At 54.1% G+C, this 22,409-nt stretch overlaps 2 protein-coding genes across 3 annotated transcripts; both read left to right on the plus strand.

Annotated features, from left to right (window-relative positions):
* The first annotated feature begins 324 nt into the window (after positions 1–324).
* Positions 325–9,650, plus strand: LOC149914777 (uncharacterized). 2 transcript variants are annotated; one of them, XM_090125582.1, is made up of 8 exons: positions 325–406; positions 1,875–2,282; positions 2,870–2,935; positions 3,277–3,336; positions 3,886–3,957; positions 4,333–4,425; positions 4,853–5,000; positions 5,273–9,650. In XM_090125582.1, exons 2-8 carry the CDS (start codon positions 2,096–2,098, stop codon positions 5,433–5,435), a joined length of 789 nt encoding a protein of 262 aa, XP_089981708.1. In that variant the 5' UTR covers positions 325–406; positions 1,875–2,095; the 3' UTR covers positions 5,436–9,650. The 2 variants fall into 2 exon arrangements, with proteins under 2 accessions (XP_089981708.1, XP_089981709.1); XM_090125583.1 differs by lacking the exon at positions 325–406 and adding an exon at positions 423–1,588.
* Positions 9,220–17,619, plus strand: LOC149914778 (uncharacterized). The gene is made up of 4 exons (XM_090125391.1): positions 9,220–9,243; positions 13,527–14,398; positions 15,153–15,230; positions 16,723–17,619. Exons 1-3 carry the CDS (start codon positions 9,220–9,222, stop codon positions 15,220–15,222), a joined length of 966 nt encoding a protein of 321 aa, XP_089981517.1. The 3' UTR covers positions 15,223–15,230; positions 16,723–17,619.
* Positions 17,620–22,409: the final 4,790 nt, after the last annotated feature.

Below are 22,409 nucleotides of genomic sequence, written 5' to 3' on the forward strand. Positions count from 1 at the left end.
GAAGAGGCACTGGTAAAGGCCCATATACAGAAACGATAAGGGGGATAAAGGGGGCCAACAGATGGATATAAAGTAACATCAGGAGGCTGAAAAAAAAAAAAAAAAAACAAGTAAGAAAAGATAAAAAGATTAAAACAGAAAAACCAACCAAGAAACAAACAAGCAACAAAAAAGAAACAGGGAGGACTGTGAGGAAAATAGAAAAGAGGAAAAAAGAGAATAAGAAGTAAAAAGTAATGCGTGTAAATGTAGAGAAAGCAGGTAGGAAAGCTAACCGTAGCAGAGCAAAGGAAAGCAAGACAAAGAATGAAAAAATGCAACCCGGCAGGAATGGAGGAGTGTGGGAAGAGCTGAGCCCCGGCCTGGCACAGGAGCTGCACGGCAGGAGAAGAAGCTGAGCCCAAAGGTAAGAGGAGCTCCTTGGGGATTTTTGTGGGCTTGAAGCAAAGCTGAGAAGCCGTGCCCGGGAGGAGGTGTGGGTAGCTCCAGGCCACCTTGTTGTCTCCCCAAGAGATGCGGGCTGTGGGCTAGGCAGTGGGCAGGAGTGCTGGCCAGAAGCAAGCATCTGTGTGGAGAAAGGCAAAGGGCGGAGGAGGTTGAAGGGGAGCTACCAGGCATGGGCTTGCTCAGCAAGGGGAGCAGAAGCCTGAAGGGCACGAGAAGGGAATAGAGAAGGGCAGGCAGTAGGCGTTAAGTTGCGAGCAGAGCTGAGAGGCACTTGTCAGAGCAGCAAGCGGAGCAGGCAAGTGTTGAGATTTGGCTTGAGTAGCAGGAAAAGCCAAGAGCATGAATAAGAAGGAAGTGAGGAGAAGGTAAGTGAAGGGCAGGCGAGGTAATGGTAGGCTAAGGAAGGGAGAAGGGGAGGGGTAAGGGAGGTGAGGGTAAGGGAGAAAAGGAGAGTAGGGGGATGGGGAGGGTAGGGGATGGGAGCAGAGGAGGGGAGGGGGGGTTTGAGGGGAGGGTTAAAGGAAAACGTATGATTAAAATCAGAAAAAATAAGAGAGAAAGAAAAATGAGAAAAAAAATGAGGAAAAAATGAGAAAAACAAGAGGGAAAAAAAAAGAAAAAAAGATTAAAGGAAATGAGAAAAAGAGGAAAAAAAGAGAAAAAGAAAAAAGAAAAAAGAGAAAAGAAAAAAAAGATGAAAAATAGAAAAAAGAAAAAGGAAAGAGACAAAATAGAGAAAAGAAAAAAGAATATATAATAAAAATAAGAAAGAAAGATAAAAAGAAGAGAAAACAGAAAAAATGAAAAAAAAGCAAAAAAAAATTAAGAAAGATAAAAGAAGAGAAAAGAAAAAAGAGAAAAAAGTATTTAATGTTAGAAAAGAGAAAAAAGAAAAATGAAAAAGAAAAAAATAAAAAGAGAAAAAAGAGAAAATAAAAGAAGAGAGAGAAAATAATATATGAAAAGAGAAAAAAGGACTAAAAGAAGAAAAGAGAAGAAAGGCAAAGAGAATAGAAGAAAAAAGCCAAGTAAAAAGTAAAGAATATGAGCTAAGAAAAGAATGGCTGGCAATAAATATGGAGAGAGCAATGCATAGCATTGCAAAGGAAAGCAAGGCAAGAGAATCAGAAGAGCAGGAGAGGTAAGTTTGGCATAAGGCAAGGGGGAAGGGGAGGGGAAAGGGAGAGAAGAGGGGGAAGGGGAGGGGAGGGGAAGCAAAGGGGGGGAGGAGAGGGGAGAGGAGAGGAAGGAGAAAATGAGAGAGGTAGGGGTGATGGGAGGGGAGAGTGGATGGGGTGGGAGGGTTGAAGGAGAAATGTCACTGAAGAACCGGCTTCTGTTTTGGCATTAAAAGAGAAAAGTGAATCTCTAGATTTGCACAAAGCAGTAAAAACAACACTGAAGTGATTTTCTTTCTCCTTTGACAGCGTCTCTGTCTCTTTAATGTCGCTTCCCAGCCGAGCCATTCCACACTTCCGTGCTGTCCATGTGACATCAGTGGTCTCCTGCTGCTCTAGATGCCTGGGAATCCTCCCCCAGCACGACAGCGCACACAGCAAGCCCAGGGGGAAGCTGGCCCTGGTGGCGGAACAGATGTCATCGTGGGGACGTGGGGTCACAACGCCCCGCCTGGTGCCATGAGCTCACAATGCTCAGCGTGTGCCCCAGGCGTTCTGTGCCGCCCAGCAGCACTCGCTGTGGCTGCAGCGGTGGTGGTGGCAGCATGGCACGAGTGTGGGGGGCCACGGCCCCCGCCCGCCTTGCTCTCCTCCTCCTCCTGACGGCCACGTGTTCCCAGGAGACTTGTGCCGCTCCGTGGCGAGCGCCAGCAGCAGGTGGGTGGGCAGAGACAGGGCCACAACCGAGTGGCGGCGAGGGCGAGAGCTCCGGGCTCTTGTCCCCGTGTGCCGCGCTGCCCTGGGGCTGCCTTCTGTGGGGGTGTTGGGATGGGGGGGACGGGCAGCAGCGCAGGAGCCAGGCGAGGGCGTGAGGAAGCAGTGCTCTGCAGGGCTGGCTCCAGCCGTGCCGGGCCGTGGCTCTGCTGCTGGCTGAGCACGCTCTTTGGCCGGGGCTGACCTAGGGGGAGCTCAGAAGATGTGTGCTGGGAAAAGCGGGAGCATTTCTGCTCCGGCTTCCTGGTGCTCCCCATAGATGAATCCTGGTTCCCAGCAGAGACCCCCGGCTGGAGCCCAGTTTGCTCTAGGTGTCTTTTCTTGGTGTGCTCGTCCACACAGTCCCGGAGGGGTGTTGCACGTGGCCTGGAGAGCTTCGGAAAGCTGCCCAGTGCCAGGCTCCAGATCACCCTGTAGCTTTGGCAGTCACGGCCTGAGTCTGCCATCCCATTAGCTGAGCCCTCCCCCACCACTAAGGGAGGAGATCACAACATGCCATGGGAACATCCCTCTTCTGTTCTTGATTCTAGATGATGGTGCTCCATATCCGGACAATGGGATGAAGGCTGCTTTTGTGTCTCAGGGGAAACCCAGAGGTAAGTTGTGAGTGTCTGCTTCCTTGAAGGCAGAAAAGTTAGTGCCGTCATAGTTTATTTGGGTACTCAGGAACCTCCAAGGGTCTTTCAAGTCTCTTTGTGCCTCAAAGGCTGTACACAGATCAGTCCTGAGTATTTCTTTATTTGGAGAGTTGTCACATATCTGTGGGAAGGCAGCCCTTGCCACTCTTTGGAGGAGAGAACCTATACGTTTGCTGTTTGGGCCATGTCATTCCCTGACCTGCAGCCAGTCCTCGCAGGTCACTGCAGAAAAAAACCCCAGGCCCCAAGGTGCAGTGGAAGCTCTCCTCACCTGTGTCTGATCACATCTGTGCCTGCAGGTCCTCTTGGTGAATTACCAAAGCAGAGTCCTGTTCCTGAGCCTGGGCTGGATGCCAGAGGTAAGTCACCAGCCTTCATCTCACGCTCTCTGCTCATATGTGGTTGTGGTAGTTCAGGAAGGGTTCAGCTTTTCACTGCCCGGTGATTTCTCCTGCACGAGAAGCCTGGGTGCCAGCCAACTGCCCACCTCTCCAGCTTGGCAACTTTCAACCCAAGTCTGAGTGCCACGTCATCAGCTGAGCCCCTTCCAGTCACTGCAGGTCCCTAAGGAAGAGAGAGATCACAACACACAATGGGAATGTTTCTCATTACAGCTGCGCCTATAAGCAGTGTCTTGCCAAAGGCTCAGCATAATCTGCTCCATAAGCCTCCTGTGGGGCTATCCCAAAGGAAAGGGATCTTCCCTTCCCCTTCCAGCCCCTTCCCTTCTGCAGACAGTTCCGCACACGGTTCCTTCTTGGACTGGCACGGTGCTGCTGCAGGCACCCAGCAGCTATTTGCCAGATGCTGCTGTGTAGCAGGCAGAGAAGAGTGCTGTGGAGCTGGCATTGCAGTCTAAACAAGTACCTGGCCATGTCTGACAGGAGCTGCTCTGTGTTTGTGTACAGGTGCGGGTGGAGTCGAATGGTCTCCAGCTTCCCAGCCGAGCTCAAGGACAGAAGCCCCAGCAACTCGTATTGGTATGCCATGAGTTTTTGCTTCCTTTGAGAGATGCCAGCTCACAGTCCTAATGTCAGCCGGGCATGTCTGCAAGCGTGAGTGAGAATGCACAGCTGCATGTGCGTACCCTGTCCTCACATGATCCCCTGGCACCATCTGCTCTTCAGTGATGCCCTTGTGCAGTTGTGTAGATTGCAGTGTGTGGTGGGAAGTTCTCCTCATGCTTTGGGTGCAGAATTGCCTCCAGGGAAGGCTGTGCCAAATTCTCGGCTGCTTCCTGTGCTGGAGCCCCACAGGCATCCCAGGGTGGCTGTTGTCTTTGTTGACTTCACCGAAAAGACCGCTCAGTTCAATACTTTGTTTCTCTAAGATTTATCTTAATGCTTTCTGTTAAGGTCCTGGGGGATGGAAAGTGGCATGGGAAGATGGAAAATATTCCAAGAGACTGTCCCATTTACTAATGAAAATCATGAAGAAGGCAGCACGTGGTGAGTGTATTTCTGTCTATACCCTGATTAAACAGATCCACACGCTCTCCTGCTCTAGTGAGATTTGTTTAGTCAGACAACTACCCAGCCTCAGGAGGCAATGGTGGGCAAGTGCAAAAAGGAGTCTTAGAGCACGATGGAGAAGAAGGAGCAAATCCATGGCCCAGGAAGGTCTGGACCGTGGCAGAGCCAGAGTGTAAACAAAGCTGAGAGGCCAAAAAGAGGTTCCCTAAGGCGCTGCCTTGATGTGCAGTGCCTTAGGGAGTTCCCTTTGCTTCGCTGGAATCAGGGAAGCATTGCAGCCCAAGGATTTTCACATGTTCCTGGAGGCCAACAAAGTGAAAGACAACATTTTTGGCCATGTCAGACCTCTCGTGAGACTGCCAGTAGGGCACAAGACACAGCAGTGAGCACATTGTTCCTCCAGGTGTGGAAGATGAAGGACGTGCAAACGCCACAGAAGATCAAGTTTTACTGAAGTACTGCCTGGCACTGACTGCAGCTTTCCTGGTTTCCATGCTGGCAGCCATGCTAACATGCTGTCTGCTTATCCGGCGATGGAGGCAGAGAAACCAGTGAGTTGTTGTTCACCCCCACCCCCATCCTGCCCAACTCTTTACTGTAGGGCTGCTGTGAGCCAGGAGGCACTTGTAGTTCCAGCAGCACAGAGGCCGGTTAGTTGTTGGCTAACGTGGTCTGAGATTTACGCTATCAGATGTTTGAATTGGCACGGCCGTTCCTGCAGCCCGTTCTTAGTGCTGGGCCTGAGACAGGCTGAGAGCTGAGGGCGGCTCTTTGCCATTGAGGAAGGAGAGCAGGGGCCCTCAGCACGTTCCTCTCTCCACAGGCGCCTCGCTGCAGCTGATGGAGCCCAGCACGATGTCTGCGGCCACAGTTTGCCCTCGTCCTGCTCTCCTCAAGGGGCCTGGCAGATGGACATGATGCCAACGGCGGTGACCACCTGCCCACCAGCCGGATGGCACCACCAGGGCGGCCCCTGCCAGACCTGACAGCAGCCGGGCTCAGCTGCCCCCGTCACGGGCCCCACAGCCCACCAGCCCAGGCTCTGCAGCCCGGGGGGCATCAACACCACCCCCCACCCCCCACCGCCATCTTTTAGGGGACGGGAGGAACCCGCTTGGCTTGGAAGCTTGTGCTCATCGGCCGGCACCCAAACAACGGCACCCTGGCGGATGAGCAACAGGCCCAGCAGCCCCCCAGCCGCCCTGGGCATCAAGACCACCCCCCATCCCCCACCACCATCCTTCGGGGGTCGGGAGTGGTCCCTCAGGGTGTCAGCCTGGGGGCAGCCACATCCTCAGGGAAGCCTGAGAGGCCTGGCAGCCCCCAGCACCACCTCTGCCTTCGCTCTCCCCTCCAGCATCCATCAGGGGATGGAAGCGAGCCCAGCAGTGTGTAGACCTGGGGACATTGTCCAACCGACAGACAACCGCTGCCTTGGGAAAGCCAACTGGCCCAGCAGCCCCCCATCCCCCTGGGCATCATCACCACCCTCCCACTCCCCTCCACCATCCTTCAGGAGGTGGGAGCGGCCCCCCTAGGTTGTCAGTTTGGGGGCATTGCCCAACACCCAGAAAACCACCCAGAATGCCAGGGGGAAGCATATCAGGCCCTGCAGCCCCCAGCCCCCCCAACACCACCTCTGCCCTCACACTCCTCTCCACCATCCATCAAGAGGTGGGAGCGGCCCCCTCAGGGGGATCATGTAACACCTGTAAAAAAAACTGTCTGGGGGAAGTATGACAGGCACAGCAGCCCCCTGACTCCCGCCCCTTCCCCCCCCAGCATCACTTCTGCCCTCCCACTTCTCCACCATCAGTCAGGAGCTGGGAGCACCCCGTGTGTGGGTTTGGGGACATCATCTGACAGCCAGAGAACCACAGCTGGCATCAACTGGGGCTTTCTAGGCTGTGCTGTACCAATAAATAGAAAGTACCATCACAATTGTCCACGCTGTTGTCATGTCACTACCTGACCCACGAGCAGACCTTGTGTGCCACTTGGCATTGGCAGACAGCCACTGTCGTGTGGGAATGGCTTTGAACTCCAAGAGTGGAAACTGAGGTTGATGTGTAGAGAAATCCCTCCCCCAGAGGCAGCGAGGCCCTGGCCCAGGCTGCCCAGAGGCTGCGGGTGCCCTACGTCCCGGCTCGGGCAGGGGACAAGGGTGGCAGTGCATTATGCAAAAGCATCAGTGCTTCTGCGTGAGCTTTACCGGACAGCAGGCAATCATTTGCTCTGCAATAGGAACCAAGCAAGAACTATGAGCACATTTCCTGCCTCCTCTACTTCATTTTGCTTTGTGGGCTGGGCCGAGAATCTGAACGTGGAGAGAGACGGGAGGAAGGCAGTGCTGCAAGCCTCGTATGCCTGCTGTCACTGCTCGCTCTGTGACTGCAGTCGCCTTAGCAGAGGCACAGTCCGTTGTGCTACCAGCAGCGCCCAGCTGCCACGATAGCACCCTGCAGCTCCTCTCCAGCACCTGCCCTAGGCCACTGATTTCTCAGCATCCTCCAGGAGGTGCAACATTCCCCCATTTCAGCTCTCAGCACTGCTGCACTCCTCAGGAGCTGTGGCCACAACCAAAGCAGCCGTCAGCTGTAAAAGCATCCCGGTCCTCTGCAAGAGGACACAGTGCTCCTGTTCCGACAGCTTCCCTCAGCAGCCCAGCGCTGAAATGCTTTGTGGGGTTCCTTTGAGCAAGCTGCTGAGGACAGAGGCAGTCACATCAGCTGCCTATACATTAACTGGGAGCTGTTTTTATGTTCATCCCTGGTCAACACATCAGAGGGTTCTTTCTTTAACATCCTTATTATACCTTTTTAACTGAGTATGACTGTTTTCTAAAAAAGTTTTCAGCACTACAAATAATGATATTCAAAACATCTATATGGAATATAGATATTCCAAATGAATTAAAATTAAAAGGGAGGAAGGGAGGAAGGCAGGAAGGCAGGAAACAAGAAGCTGCTTCCTTCAAAAGTCGGAGTATTCTGACGAGGAGAAAACAGCAAAACTAAGCCTGCCATCACCACGTCATTGCCATCAGGGCTCCAACTAAGGCAGCCAGCTGAGCAGGGAAGAACTTCCATTAGATGCTGCTCAGTGACGGCACCCAGAATGAAGCAGCAAGGATGTTACGAGTAGGAGACTGCAGCACCATTTAGCAATCCCCACCTACTAATATTTATTATAACAGTTAGCTCAAAAATCCAGATTGTTTGTAATTACTGTTTTTAATTAGAAGACAACCTTGCAGCTGTGAATCTTTATCACTGGACTGTGAGATATTTCTGGCAGTGAATTCTCTCTTTGTACCATTGGTTTTGTAGCAGTCATTGTTAGGCTTGCCTTGCTATTCCTCTGGGTTCTCTGTACACGTCCCTTTCTGAAACTGTACTTCTCACTGGGGAAACCCCCTGACAACCTTTCCTCTTCTCCTTTAGACTGGACATAAGGAAGAAGTCTGTTACGATAAGAGTGGCACTGGTGCAGGGACACTGAGGGACCCTGGGGATCTCTGGAGCCCTGAGCACTGGGGATGGATGGGATGGAGGGCACCATCCCTGCCCCATTCCAGGGGGACCAGTGCCACCCCAGACCTTCCCTCGTGCTTTGTGGGGCTGTGCAGAGGAGGAGGGTCTCAAGGTGTCCTAGGGATGGCCCAGGGTCACTGTGCAGATGGGGCAGGGGCTGTGGCTGCTGTCCCCAGGGGACCCACGTCCTGCCCTGGGCTGCTGCCAGCCCTTCTCCTGCCCAAAATCCTGAGGCACAAACCCTGCTGGGACAAAATCCTCAGATGGAAAACAAAGATCTGAAGAGCAATGCCCTGATACCACTGCCCAACACAGATGGATAAGCTGCTTCATTAACAAGTCCAGCTTTTACAGCGGGGCTGGCAGCATCTGTGCTGCTGTTCACCTGCAGTCAGGAATGTCACACTGCCTTTTTTTCAACCCACATTTTCACAAAAGAGCATCAACTTCTGATATTTGTTCTGCAAACTGGGGAAGAGTAACCCGCAGAATGCTAACTGCTGCAGAGGACAGGTTGGAAGACAGCCGCTCCACGCGCCCATCGTGCCACAGCAGCTCCTTGCTGGATGTGCCTGGCATAACTGGTTGGCTCCTGACAGCAATCCCTCACAGTGGGGAGGAAAGCAGCACTTGCACAGCTGGTTTTAAGAGCGCTAACCAAGCTCAGCTAAAATGCTCAAGGGAGACTGTCTTCAAGCACGGTCACAGGATGCGTTTGTTATACTGAGGACTAAAGGAGATCACTTCAGATTGACATCAGGGAGGAGACGGGGTAAAACTCCCCGCTGGCCCACACTTCAGGATCTGTGGCATGTTTTTCTGCACAGCTGCCGTTTCTAAATTTGGAAAGAGACAGTAAAACATACCTGGAAAGAGTTGAGAAGTCAGGGTCTCCGTAGCTACAGAGAGATGTTGGATGCTTCTTTCTGTGGGAATGTTTGTGGAAAAGTGACTTTAGGTAGCTTAAATCTCTGCCTTCTGACACAAGAGCAAAATGGAGCCAGGAATGTATTCTTACTTCCATAATAAGAGTGTCAAAAGGAAACACCCTGAGACTTCTTGTAGGGGTGTCCATTTGCTGTCTCCCAAAAACCAGTCGGGAGAAAGGCACAAGAGGGGTGTGCCCTGCCAGCTCCGGGTCTTAAGACCTTAGAAACCCAGTCTCTTTCAAAAGTTGAGGGAGTTTCCATTCTTAGAGCTCAGCCCTGAAGCCTTGCTGGTTCAATTCCTCTCAATGATGCATCTAGAAGATGCAGTGCAGGTGGGCAAAGGCTCCACAGCTGTACAGCATCTATGGGACAGCTCTTATTGAGCCGGCAGGTGTAACTGCTTCCCGAGGAGCTGTGCAGCCATAAAGGCATTCCAAAGCACCTCTTGCTCTTACATGAACGCATCACTGGCCTCATCTCACTGCCGTGCTTAATTCCCAGTGCTGACAGGTCTGTCCGGCAGCTCTGCCTAGAGAACCAGCATTTGTTTCAGGCACGTGTCCTGAACGAGTCACTTCGTTTCAGTGAGTTTAGCATCAGTGAGAGCTCCCTGCCCCAGCAAGTCTACCGAGCACCTGTGTTCTCTTACATCCCCGCACCATGCCGTGCTGCTCAGCGAGTCCAGCGCAGCTCTGCAGGACCCGGGGGACTACAGAACACGTGCCAGCGGTGAGCTGAGCTCGTTCTTCAGGTCCTGCTCCGGGCTGTGCCCTTCTCACATCCCACGCACCGAGCCCGGCCGGGCCACCGCTCGGTTCTTCCTTGGAGGAGAAAGTGGCCAGAGATGCCGCCGCAGGAGCCGTGAGAAAACCGGGCAGAGATGCGCGCTCGGCTTTCAAGAAGCGCCAGCAGCCCGGAATCGGCCTGGAGAAAGCGATTCTGGGGAAGCCGGAGACGCCGCACGTCTCAGCGCGGCTCCCGCAGGAGCCGTGCCGTTCGACGGCGTCGCCACGGCGACGGCGCCTCAGCGCCTCAGCGCCGGTCCGTCGCTACGGCGCCGCGCCGTCCCCGCCGAGTGACGTCATCACGCCGCGACCCGAGGAGGCGGCCGTGCGGAAGCGGTGCGGGGCGCCTCGGGGCTCCGGGCGCCGCCTCGGCTCCTACAGGTGGGTGTTCGGGGGGCGCCGGGGCGGGGGCCGGGGTGAAGGCGGCGGGGGGGCCGCGTGCCGCTCTGCCTCGGCCCCGCGGGGTCTCCGTGGTGCTCGGGGCTTCCCTCGGCGGGGGCGGCTGCCCTGCGTCTCGCCGCCTCCCCCACCCCGTGTCTTCCGCTGCCCTCCCCCCCTCTCCCCCTGCCGCTGATCGCCCGCACCCCCCAGTCCCTCTGTGTGCCCCCCGGGGTTACACCCTTCCCCCGGTCTCCCTCCCTTCCAGTCCCCCCGTTCTGATCGCCATAGTCCTCTTCCACCCCTCCCCTCTGTGCCTCCCCCATTCTGATCCCTGGTGTCCCCCCACCCCCCCACCGCTCTCCCCATTCTGTCCCCTAGAGTCCCCCCCTTTCCCAGTCTCCTCTATCTGACCCCCGAACCCCCTCTCCTCCCCCCGAGTGCCCCCACTCCAATTCCCCCATTCTGATCCCCAGAGTCTCCTACCACCCCCCATTCCCCTCTATTTGACCCCCAGGGTCCCGTGTCCTCCCTTCTCCTCCCACCTCCTGGCCCCTTTTTTCTGACCCCTAGAGGTCCCTGTACCCCCCTGTGCGCTCCTCCCTGACCCCTGGAGTCAGTTCCCTCATTTTGACCTCCAATTCCCCTCAGCCAGACCCCATAGAAGCCTCGCACAACCCCTGGCTCTTCCCTCCCACCCCTCCCTCCACCCCGAGATGCTCTTCCTGCCTTGTAGAAACTCTGTTCACCCCTTTCCCCCACACAAGCCACTAAGTTTCCCCCCAGACTCTTTTTCCACCCCATAGACATCCCACTCTCCTCTTCTCCCCCCCAATACTTCCCTAAGGTGTCCCCCAGACTCCCCTTCCACCCCATAGAAGCCCCCCACAACCCTCCAGATTTCCTCTGCCACCCCTTCTCCATTCCTAGACCCCTTTTCCTCCCAGCAGAGACCCAACTCACCCCTTTTTTCCCCCACACAACCCCCCGTCCACTCCCAGACCCCCCTTTCTGCCCTACAGAAGCCCCCTTTCCACCCCTCAAGTTCCCCTCCACAATGTACCCCTCCATCCCCAGGCCCCCTTTTCACTCACAGAAGCCTCGTTCTGCTCTTTTCCCCCTCACAACCCCCTCTCTCCATCCTCAGAGCCCCTTTCCACGCCACAGAAGCCCTCCACAATCCCTCAGTTTCCCCTTCCAACCTTTCTCCACCTCCAGACCCTCTTTCCACCTCACAGAAGCCCCACTCACACCTTTCCGCCCATAGATTCCCCACGAGCCCCCCCCTATATACCCCTGGAGGCATGCAGAAGAATCTGGAGATGTTGTAGAGGGGTTTTGGGCATCCAGTTGGTCCCCAGGTGGATCCAAGGTGTCCTTGGATTCATACAGAAGGATCTGGAGATGTCCCAGAGGGATCCTGGGGTGTCCAGGGGCTCGCGAGAATGGTCCTGGGGGTCTCTGGAAGGATCTGGAAGCTCCCAGGATGGGTCCAGGAGCTCCGAGGAGCCACTGGGATGATTTGGAGATGTCCCAGTAGAGTCTGGTAGGGTCCAGAGAGTTCTCATGTGGGTCTGAGTGGTCCTGGAGTCATCCCGTCATCAGAGACATCTCTGGGGATGTCCCAGAGAGGACTTGGAGGGTGCAGGGGGTTTTCAAATTGATCCAGGGGGTCCTTGGATTCATCCAGAAGGGTCTGGAGATGTCCCAGAATGATCCTGTGGAATGTGGGGGGGTCCTGAAGTGGGTTCAGAGGGTCCTATTGTCTTCTGGAAGGGTCTGGAGATGTCCCATGGGTGTCTTGGGGTCCCCAGGCGTTCCTGGAGTCCTCCAGAGGTCTCCAATGAGGATTTTGAGGACAACCTCACATAGTGAGACATTCTCGCTCTTCTTTGTCCCCGTGGGATCGCCCCCAATAATGTCTGTTTCCATTAAAATCAATACTATGTCACTTTTCTTGTATATTTTTTGCCACTTCCTTTCAGAAATGGATGGTTCCCACCAATCCCTGTGCAAAGCCCCACGGAAACAATCCCCCCAGGGCCACCGGGTGACACCGGACAACCACTTGTCCCCAAAGTTCTCACCGTCACCGTAACCGTGGAACCTGGGGCCGTACCAACGTACCTTGAGAGCCCCATCAGCGTCCTACAGCTCCTGGACGCTGTCACCCTGGCTGTCCATGACTGTCCCATGCTGTCCCCCCTGCCATGGTGGCACAACTTCAGCACGGTGCCATCCTCATTGAAGAGGTGACGAGGAGGGGTACAGGGAGGGGGGCAGGGGACAGTCGGGGGACACGTGGGGTCTGGTGCAGGTGTGACATGGGGTCGGTGGTGTCACCATTGTTGGGTGCCACCTTCACTGGATGCCATTGGGTGTCACTGAATGTCACTGTCTTCAGGTGACGCCGTGACACAGGGTGACCTCGATGTGGAACAGCCGTGACGCAGCGTCCCCATCCCTGGCTGTCACTGTTGTTACCGTCATCTGGTGTCACCATCACTTGTGTGCCACCATCTATCGGGTGACACCATTCCCTGTACTCTGACCATCACATGGGGGCAGGCACAGGCGGCACCATGTTGTCACCATGCTGTCACTGAGCCTCTCACTGTTGTTTGTCACCCCTCCAGACCTGCCTACTGCAGGACCCGGTGACACCAGAGTCCTCTGGTGCTGTCACCATCGTCTGCCATGAGGACAGGGACATGCACGGTGGTGAACTCTGTGCCACCACCAGAGGGGACTGTGTGACACCAGTGTGTCACAGCCGTGATGCGGTGTCATCACCGTTGGGCGTCACTCCTGGCAGCTGGCGCCGGGTGTCACCGTCATGCAGAGGGCACAAAAAGAACCCTGGGGACATTGAGCTGAACCTGGGGACACCGTGACCACCTGGAGGACTTCCCGGGGAAGTGGGAACACCACATGACAATGTCACACCACCAAAATTGGGGACATCCCTGTGTCACACCCCAAAGCTTGGGACACCTTCATGGCACCCTGGTGGTGTCATATCCTAGAGTTGTGAACACCCCCCAGAGTTTGGGACAGCCCTCTGGAGACGCCATCTATGCCCTCCCCCACAGAAAACATTGTTCCCATGGGGCGGGGTTGACACCCCTCACTTTTCTAATTAAGGTTTATTTTTGATAATGGGGGTTGGGGGATGTCCTCCCCATGAAAGTGACAAAGGGCAGAGGAGCGGCTGTGGGGCTCCATGTGTCACACTGGGGATGAACTCTGGGGACAGAGGTGACTGCAGCATCCTGGCCCCATCGCCCCTATGGCCCCATAACCACTACAGCCCCATCTCGTAGCCATCCCTCGTCCGTATCCCACAACGTTATCCCATCCCATATCCATCATATCCACCCCACAGCCATCTCAAACCCATCCCACATCCATACCCCCACATCCTATCCCCATCCCTAACCCTATATCCATAGCCATTCCGAATCCTTATCCCCACATGCATCCCATGTCCATTCCATCTACTTATCCCATGCCACTATCATCCCAATCCCATCCCGTGTCCATATTTCATCCCCAATCCATCCCACATTCTTCAGTGTTGGTCCCATGTCCATCCCAAGCCCATCCCATATATATTCCATTTTCCTATTTCCCATTCCATATCCACCCCATATCCATATCCCCACACCCCAACCCTACATTTCACATCCCAATGCACATCCAACATCCCAACCGCAGCTCCCAAGCCCAGTTCCAAACCTCATATCCCAACCCCACATCCAAGCCCCACCTCCCACCTGTCAATCCCATTCCCATCTCGCACCCCCTATAGCAGTAGGGCGCACCCCGAGGCCCCACCCACGGCCCGCCCCCTGCCGCGCTCCTCCCACCAACAGCGCAGCGCAACGCCGCACCGCCCCCGGGCTCTCATTGGTCAGGTGCCGGACCGTCCCGCCCCCGGGCTCTCATTGGTCAGGTGCCGGACCGTCCCAGCCCCGGGTTCTCATTGGTCAGGTGCCGGTCCGTCCCGCCCCCTGGCTCTCGCTGGGCACGTGCCGATCCGTTCCGCCCCCGGGCTCTCGTTGGTCAGCGGCAGCGGCGCCGGCTCCGATTGGCTGAGGCGCGGCGCGCGGGAACGGCCGTTGGCAGCTGGCTCAGAGCTCTTCACCCCTCAGACGGCGGCGCTCCCGCAGCCCGGGCCGCCCCGCACCGCCGCTGCGCGCCGGAGCTGTCCGGGCAGCACCGAGACGGAACCGCGGCACGACGGGAGCGGTGCTGAGCACAGCAGAGCCGGAGCCGGGAGGGACAGAGAGCGGCGCCGGGACAGGGGAGGAAGCCTGGTGGGGTGAGGGGCTGGGAAGGCGGGGGGGGGGATAGGGAGGCAGGTGGGGCTGCAGCGGCTGTGGTATTGGGGTACATGGGGCGGTAGGGGTGGGTACAGGGGGATTTAGGGCAGCAGAGGGCTGTGAGGGGGCAACGGGGGGACACGGTGCTATAGGGAGCATTGGGGGGTGGGAGGGGCTGGGGAGAGCTACGGGGAGGGATATAGGGAGCTGGGGGAGGACCTAAGAAACTGTGGCTCTATGAGTGGCTGTAGGGGGAATGGAGGTGGGATAGAAGGGGATGTGGGGCTACAGGGAGCAGTGGGAGGGCTGTAGGCGTGGTATAGAGAAACAGGCATGACAGGGGTCTGTGGGTGGGATTGGGGGGGAAGTAGAGAGGTGTAAGGTTATAAAAGGCTGCAGAGAGACAATAGGGGGCTTGCGTGGGCACAGCGAAATAGAGGGTAATGTGGGGCGACACCGGGCACTAGACGGGAATGTGAGAGAGAAGACCCACTTGGAAACACAGATAGAGGCAAGCTGAGGGGGATAAAGGTGGAGAATTTCAAGGGGGCAAGGAAAAAAAAAAACAAAAGGAAAAATGAGAATGAAAAGTAAGAAAAAAAAAGATGGAAAAAGAAAAAAAAAAATGGAAGTGCTGAAAACAGAAAAAAAGAGGCACAGAGGAGGAAGAAAAGTAAAAAGCAATCCATGTATATCAAGAGAAAGCAAGTAGGAAAGCTAACTGCAGCAGAGCAAAGGAAAGCAACCTTGCAGGAATGGAGGAGTGTGGGAAGAGCTGAGCCCCGGCCTGGCACAGGAGCTGCACGGCAGGAGAAGAAGCTGAGCCCAAAGGTAAGAGGAGCTCCTTGGGGATTTTTGTGGGCTTGAAGCAAAGCTGAGAAGCCGTGCCCGGGAGGAGGTGTGGGTAGCTCCAGGCCACCTTGCTGTCTCCCCAAGAGATGCGGGCTGTGGGCTAGGCATTGGGCAGGAGTGCTGGCCAGAAGCAAGCATCTGTGTGGAGAAAGGCAAAGGGCGGAGGAGGTTGAAGGGGAGCTACTGGGTATGGGCTGGCTCAGCAAGGGGAGCAGAAGCCTGAAGGGCACGAGAAGGGAATAGAGAAGGGCATGCAGAAGGAGAGAAGCTGCGAGCAGAGTTGAGAGGCACTTGTCAGAGCAGCAAGCAGAGCAGGCAAGTGTTGAGATTGGGAGTGAGTAGCAGGAAAAGGCAAGAGCACCAAGAAAAAGGAGGCGAGGGGCAAGAAGGGAGGGCACTGCAGCTCAGGGAGGGCACTGCAGCTCAGGTAGGGAGAAGGGAGGGGACTTCCAGTAAGGAAGCCAAGTGAGCAAACATCTCCTCAAGTACGTAGCGAGGGGCAAGGAGCTCAGCTAGGTAAGTTAGGGGGAAGCAGCTCAAATAGGGAATGAGAGGGGCCAGCAGCTCAGCTAGGAAAGGGAGGGGCAAGCAGGTCAGCTAGGTAATTTTTGGAATAAGCAGCTCAGGTAGGTACAGGAAGGGTCAGCAGCTCAGGTAAGAAGAGCAGGCAAGGGAATGGTAGGATAGGGCAAGGGGGGAGGTGAGGGAGAAAAGAAGAAATGGGGAGGGTAGGGAGGGCTTAAAGGGGGTTTCAGGAGTACCTATGATTATAAAAAAAAAAAAAAAATGAAAAATGAAAAACAAGAAAAAAAAATGAAAGAAAAAAGAGAAAGGAAAAAAAAAGAGTAATAAAGGAAAGAAAAGCAAAAAGAAAAAAAGAAAAACGGAAAAAAGAAAAAAAAATGGAAAACAAAAAAAGAAATCCAAGATGAAAAAGAAAAAGATGGAAATAGAAAAAAATGAGAAAAAAGAAAGAAAAATGAAATAAAAAAATAAAGTGCAATGAAAAAAAAAAAAAAGAATAAAAAAAGAAAAAAAGAGTGAAAATGAAAAAGAAAACCAAGATGGCCAAAATGTAGAGAAAGCAAAGCAGAGCACAGCAAGGGAAAGCAAGGCGAGAGTAGCAGCAAAAGGCAGGAGAATGAAGAAGGAGGGAGTGAAGAGCAGGAAAGGTGAGTTTGCCATAAGGCAAGGGGGAAGGGGAGGGGAAAGGGAGAAAAGGGGGGGTACGGGAGGGGAAGGGAAGCAGGGGGGGAGAGGAGGTAGGGGAGGAAGGGAAAAATGGGAGAGAGGGGAAGGGGAGGGGAGGGGGGGGAGGGTTGAAGGGAAAATAGAGAAAGGAGATGCAAAGAAGAGACTCAAAAGTACAAAGCGGTGCACGTAAATGTAGAGAAAGCAAGTAGGGAAGCTAAGGGTAGCAGAGCAAAGGAAAGCAAAGGAAGGCAGTGAATGAGAGAAAGCAACCTTGCAGGAATGGTGGAGTGTGGGAAGAGCTGAGCCCCGGCCTGGCACAGGAGCTGCACGGCAGGAGAAGAAGCTGAGCCCAAAGGTAAGAGGAGCTCCTTGGGGTTTTTTGTGGGCTTGAAGCAAAGCTGAGAAGCCGTGCCCGGGAGGAGGTGTGGGTAGCTCCAGGCCACCTTGCTGTCTCCCCAAGAGATGCGGGCTGTGGGCTAGGCATTGGGCAGGAGTGCTGGCCAGAAGCAAGCATCTGTGTGGAGAAAGGCAAAGGGCGGAGGAGGTTGAAGGGGAGCTACCAGGCATGGGCTTGCTCAGCAAGGGGAGCAGAAGCCTGAAGGGCACGAGAAGGGAATAGAGAAGGGCATGCAGAAGGAGAGAAGCTGCGAGCAGAGTTGAGAGGCACTTGTCAGAGCAGCAAGCAGAGCAGGCAAGTGTTGAGATTGGGAGTGAGTAGCAGGAAAAGGCAAGAGCACCAAGAAAAAGGAGGCGAGGGGCAAGCAGCTCAGGTAGGGAAAAGGAAGGGCATGCAGCTCAGGTAGGGAAGGGAGGGGACAGCAGCTAAGCTGTGTGTTATGGGAAGTAATGTCAGTGATCTGAATGGCAGTAACCTGCTGTTCTGCATGGGGCTGTTGTGGAAGTTTACTGTTCAGACTTTCTTAGTGAGGTCTCCCTAGATTGTTTCTGTCCTTTTTCTACACTTGCTTTGTTTTTTTCCAGTCCTCTATAATGAACAGCCCTGTGGCAATGATGCGGAATCTGCACCTGAAGGACTGAGAGGAAGAACATCAGAAGGCAGCAGCTGCAGTGTGTGGTGTTACAGGGCAGCGCTGCGAGTGCCGCCCAACTTGGCACTCCATGTCTTACCTGGTTGTACTCAATCAATAAACGATCACAATTACGGACTCACAAAGAATAAGGCTGTCTTTTTCACCTTAGAAGAAAAAGGGGGCGATGGCAAGGAATGAGAGGCAGGTGAGGTCAGCTGTACAAAATCCCAACACAGATGGATAAGCTGCTTCATGAACAAGTCCAGCTTTTTCTGCGGCGGTGACCAGCATCTGTGCTGTTGTTTATCTGCAGTCAGGAATGTCATATCGCCTCTTTTTTCAACCCGCATTTACTCTTTCACAAAAGAGTATCAACTTTTGATACTCGTTCTGCAAACTGGGGAAGAGTAGCTTACAGAATGCCAACTGCTGCAGTGGACAGGTTGGAAGACAGCTGCTCCACCTGCCCATCTGCCACGGCAGCTCCTTGCTGGATGTGCCTGTGGGAACTGCTTAGCTCCTGCCAGCAATCCCCTCACAACGGGGAGGAGAGCAGCACTTGCACAGTTGGTTTTACGAGCACTAAACAAGCACAACTAAAACGCTCAAGGGAGACTGTCTTCAAGCACAGTCACAGAATGTCTGTTATACTGAAGACTAAAGGATATCACTTCCAATTGGCATCAGGGAGAAGACACAGAATAGCAGAATCACAGAATGGCCAGGGTTGGAAGGGACCTCAAGGATCATGAATCTCCAACCCCCCTGCTACATGCAGGGCCACCAACCTCCACATTTCACACTAGACCAGGCTGCCCAGGTTCCCATCCAATCTGGCCTTGAACACCTCCAGGGATGGATGGGGCATCCACAGTCTCTCTGGGCAGCTGTTCCAGCACCTGACCACTCTCTCTGTAAAGAACTTCCCCCTGACATCCACCCTAAATCTTCCCTCACTCAACTTCAAACCATTTCCCCTCGTCCTGCAGTTTTCTACCCTTTCCAAGAGTTGACTTCCCTCCTGCTTGTAGGCTCCCTTTAGGTACTGAAATGCTGCAATGAGGTCACCCCGCAGCCTTCTTTTCTCCAGGCTGAACAAGCCCAGCTCCCTCAGCCTGTCCTCATAAGGGAGGTGCTCCAGTCCCCTGATCATCTTTGTGGCCCTCCTCTGGACCCTCTCCAACAGCTCCCTGTCTTTCTTGTACTGAGGGCTCCAGATCTGGACACAGTACTGCAGATGGGGCCTCACAAGAGCAGAGTAGAGGGGGACAATCACCTCCCTGTCCCTGCTGGCCACCCCTCTTCTGATGGAGCCCAGGATCCCATTTGCTTTCCCACCTGCAAGGGCACGCTGCTGGCTCATGCTAAGCTTTTCATCTATCAGGATCCCCAGGTCCTTCTCCACGGGGCTGCTCTCAAGGACCGCTCCTTCCAGTCTGTATGGATGCCTGGGATTCCTCCGGCCCAAGTGCAAAACCTTGCACTGTGCTGTGTAGGACCTGATCAGGTTCACCCCGGTCCGCCTTTCCAACCTGTCGAGGTCCCTCCGAATGGCATCCCTTCCTTCAGCCGTGTCAACCGCACCACTCAGCTTGGTGTCGTCAGCAAACTTGCTGAGGGTGCACCCGATTCCACCATCCATGTCATTGATAAAGACGCTAAAGAGCACCGGTCCCAAGACAGACCCCTGGGGGACGCCGCTCGTTACTGGCCTCACCTGGACATAGAGCCATTAATAACCACTCTTTGTCTGCGGCCTTACTACCAATTCCTTATCAATCCAGTGGTCCACCCATCAAATCCACATCCCTCCGGTTTGGAGATAAGGATGTGGTGGGGGACCGTGTCAAAGGCCGTGCTCAAGTCCGGGGAAATGACATCGGTCAGCCTCCCCTTGTCCACCGATGCCGTCACTCCATCACAGAAGGCCACCAGATTGGTTAAGCATGACTTCCCCTGCTGAAGCCGTGCTGGCTGTCTCGGATCACACGCTCACTCCTCATGTGATCAAGCATGTCATCCAGGAGGATCTGTCCCATCATCTTCCCAGGCACAGAGGTGAGACTCACCGGCCTGTAGTTCCCGTGTCCTCCTTGCTCCCTTTCTTGCCAACGGCAGTGACATGACCCTTCCTCCAGGCATCCGGGACCTCACCTGACAGCCACGACTTCTCAAATATGATGGAGAGCGGCTTGGCAGCCAGCTTCTTCAGAGCCCTGAGATGCACGCCATCCTGCCCATAGACTTGTACACGTTCAGTCTCACATCTCACCATCTATCTGCTCCATAGACTTGCACACGTTCAATCTCATCAGGCAGTCTCTCTGCTCTGCCCTCACAGCAGGGGGTATTTACCACCCCGGTCCCCACCTGGAGGTTTATGGATGCAGGGCTCAGGGACGTGACAAACTCTGGAATCCTGGCTGCCAGTGAAGACCGAGGCACAGAACTCATTCTGTACCTCAGCCTTCTCTCCATCTGTTGCAGGCAGTTCTCCTTTTACATTTACAAAGGAGGCACACTTGCTTTGACCTGTCTCTTCTGGCCAATGCACGTGTAGAAAGTCTTCCTGTTGTTTTTCACGTCCCTCTCCAAGTTCAGTTCTGCGCCTTGTGTTTCCTGATCCCACGTCTGCAGGTCCAGACATCCCTGTATTCTTCCCAGGTGACACGGCCTGTTAGCCCTGTATTGATTGTTCCAGGTGACACGGCCTGTTTGTTAGCCCTGTATTGCTCCAGGTGACACGGCCTGTTAGCAGAGCTCGTTGCTCCTTGCTTTGCCCCCAGCTGCCCAGCAGGTCTGCGCCGAGCCGATGGGCTTCCTGCGTCCTCTGCTTTCTATTCAGAGGGACGGAGAGCTCTTGTGCTCTCAGAAGGGAAGGCAGCCTTGAAGAGCAGCCAGCTTTGCTCACCATCTTTGTTTTTACAGACAGATCCCGAGAGATCTGGGCCATCAGCCCGTGAAAGCTTAAAGCTCGCCGTCCCAAAGCTCAGGTCCTGCCCCACTCCTTGCCTTGCCCACATCCCTCGGATCACCAACCCCACAAGCCGTGCTCACTGCAGCCAGGCTGCCCCAACCTGAACGCCTTTCACTCATCATCTCCTCCGCACTGCTGAGCAGCAGATCCAGCCACGCTTCACCTCTGGTCGGTCTGCCCAACGCCCGGAGCACAAAGTGACCATGGCTGCATTCCAGGAGCCTCCTGGAGCTCCTGGAGCTGGCCGTCTGTCCTTCCAGCAGATCTCCGATGGCTGCAGTCCTATTTTTGTAAAGATAACTGGTATTTCTGGGAGGAAATGTCCTATTTTTGGGAGAAAATGTCATACTGAGGATTGTAATGTCATATTGTTTGGAGAAAACATGAGGTATTTCTAAGAAAACTGTGACTCCCTGGAGAAAGTATCACATTATGGGGAAGGGGGGGTATTGTAATGTTGTATTTTTTGGAGGAAACGTGAAGTATTTCTAAGGAAACTGATATTTCTGGGAGGAAATATCATAATTTTGGAAGAAAATTTCATATATCTCTGATAAAGCTGGCATTCTGGGAGAAAATATCATGGATTTTGGAGAATGCTTGTATTTCCGGGAGAAAATATCGCATTTTTGGAACAAATTGTCATATTTAGGATTGAAAAGTGATCTTTCCGGAAGAAAACATCGTGTATTTGGGAGAACACTGATATTTGTGGGTTATAACGTCGTTTTTCGGCACTAGTGACATGAGAGAAGAGGCTGAAGCCCAGCTCTCTACAAGCTCCCTTCAGGTAGTTCTAGAGAGCAGTAAGGTCTTCCTGAGCCTCCTCTTCTCCAACTGAACAACCCCAGCTCCTTCAGCCGCTCCTCGTGAGCTCTGTGCTCCAGACCCCTCGCCAGCCTTGGCGCCCTTCTTTGAACCCGCTCCAGGGCCTCGATGTCTTTCTGGCAGTGAGGGGCCCAAAAGTGGACACAGCACTCGAGGTGCAGCCTCACCAGAGCTGAGGACAGGGGGACAATCACTGCCCTGTTCCTGCTGGCCACACCGTTCCCGATGCAGGCCAGGATGCCATTGGCCTTCTTGGCCACCCGGGCACACTGCTGGCTCATTTCAGCCCAGCATCCATCAACACCCCCAGGTCCACTTCCTCTACGCATCTTCCAGCCGCTCCGCCCCCAGCCTGTAGCGTCGCCTGGGGTTGTTGCAGCCAAAGCGCAGGACCTGGCCTTTGGCCTTGTTGGAACTCATCCCATTGGCTTCAGCCCAGCTCTCCAGCCTGTCCAGATCCCTCTGTGGGGCCTCGCTACCCCCAGGCAGATCCACACTTCCAGCCAGCCTGGTGTCATCCGCAAACTTCCCGAGGGTGCACTCAGTGCCCTCAGCTCATCAAGAAAGATCTTGAGGAGGACAGGCCCCAGCACCGACCCCTGGGGAACAGCACTGTGACCCACAGATACCACTTTTCTCACAGATACGTGACATTTTCATCCGGGAACACTATTTTAGTCCCCTACACATGATCTCTTCCACCAAAAAACAAGGACATTTTCTCCCAGATAGACCACTTTTCTCCAACTATGTGACCGATTATCTGGGAAATACCCATTTTTTCCTAAAAATATGGCGTTTACTCCCAGAAATACCAGCTTTCTCACATACATGTGATCTTTTCCCCCCAAAACAAGACATTTTCTCCCAGAAATACCACTACGCTTAGAAATACCTCACGTTTCATCCCAAGAATACTACTTGACGCTCCTCAGGATCACACTTACTCCCAGAAAAATGGCAGTTTCTTCCAGATAGACCAGTTTTTCTCCCAAATACACGACATTTTCTCCAAGATAGACCACTTTTCTCCCAAAGACGGGACATATTCCCCCAGAAATACCAGCTTCGTCTTAAAAATACGGCCTTTTTTCCCAAAATACCAGCTTTCTCACAAACACCTGTCAT

The sequence above is a fragment of the Phasianus colchicus genome, chromosome 27 (assembly GCF_987193195.1).
Source record: "Phasianus colchicus chromosome 27, bPhaCol1.hap1.1, whole genome shotgun sequence".
Lineage (NCBI taxonomy): Eukaryota > Metazoa > Chordata > Aves > Galliformes > Phasianidae > Phasianus > Phasianus colchicus.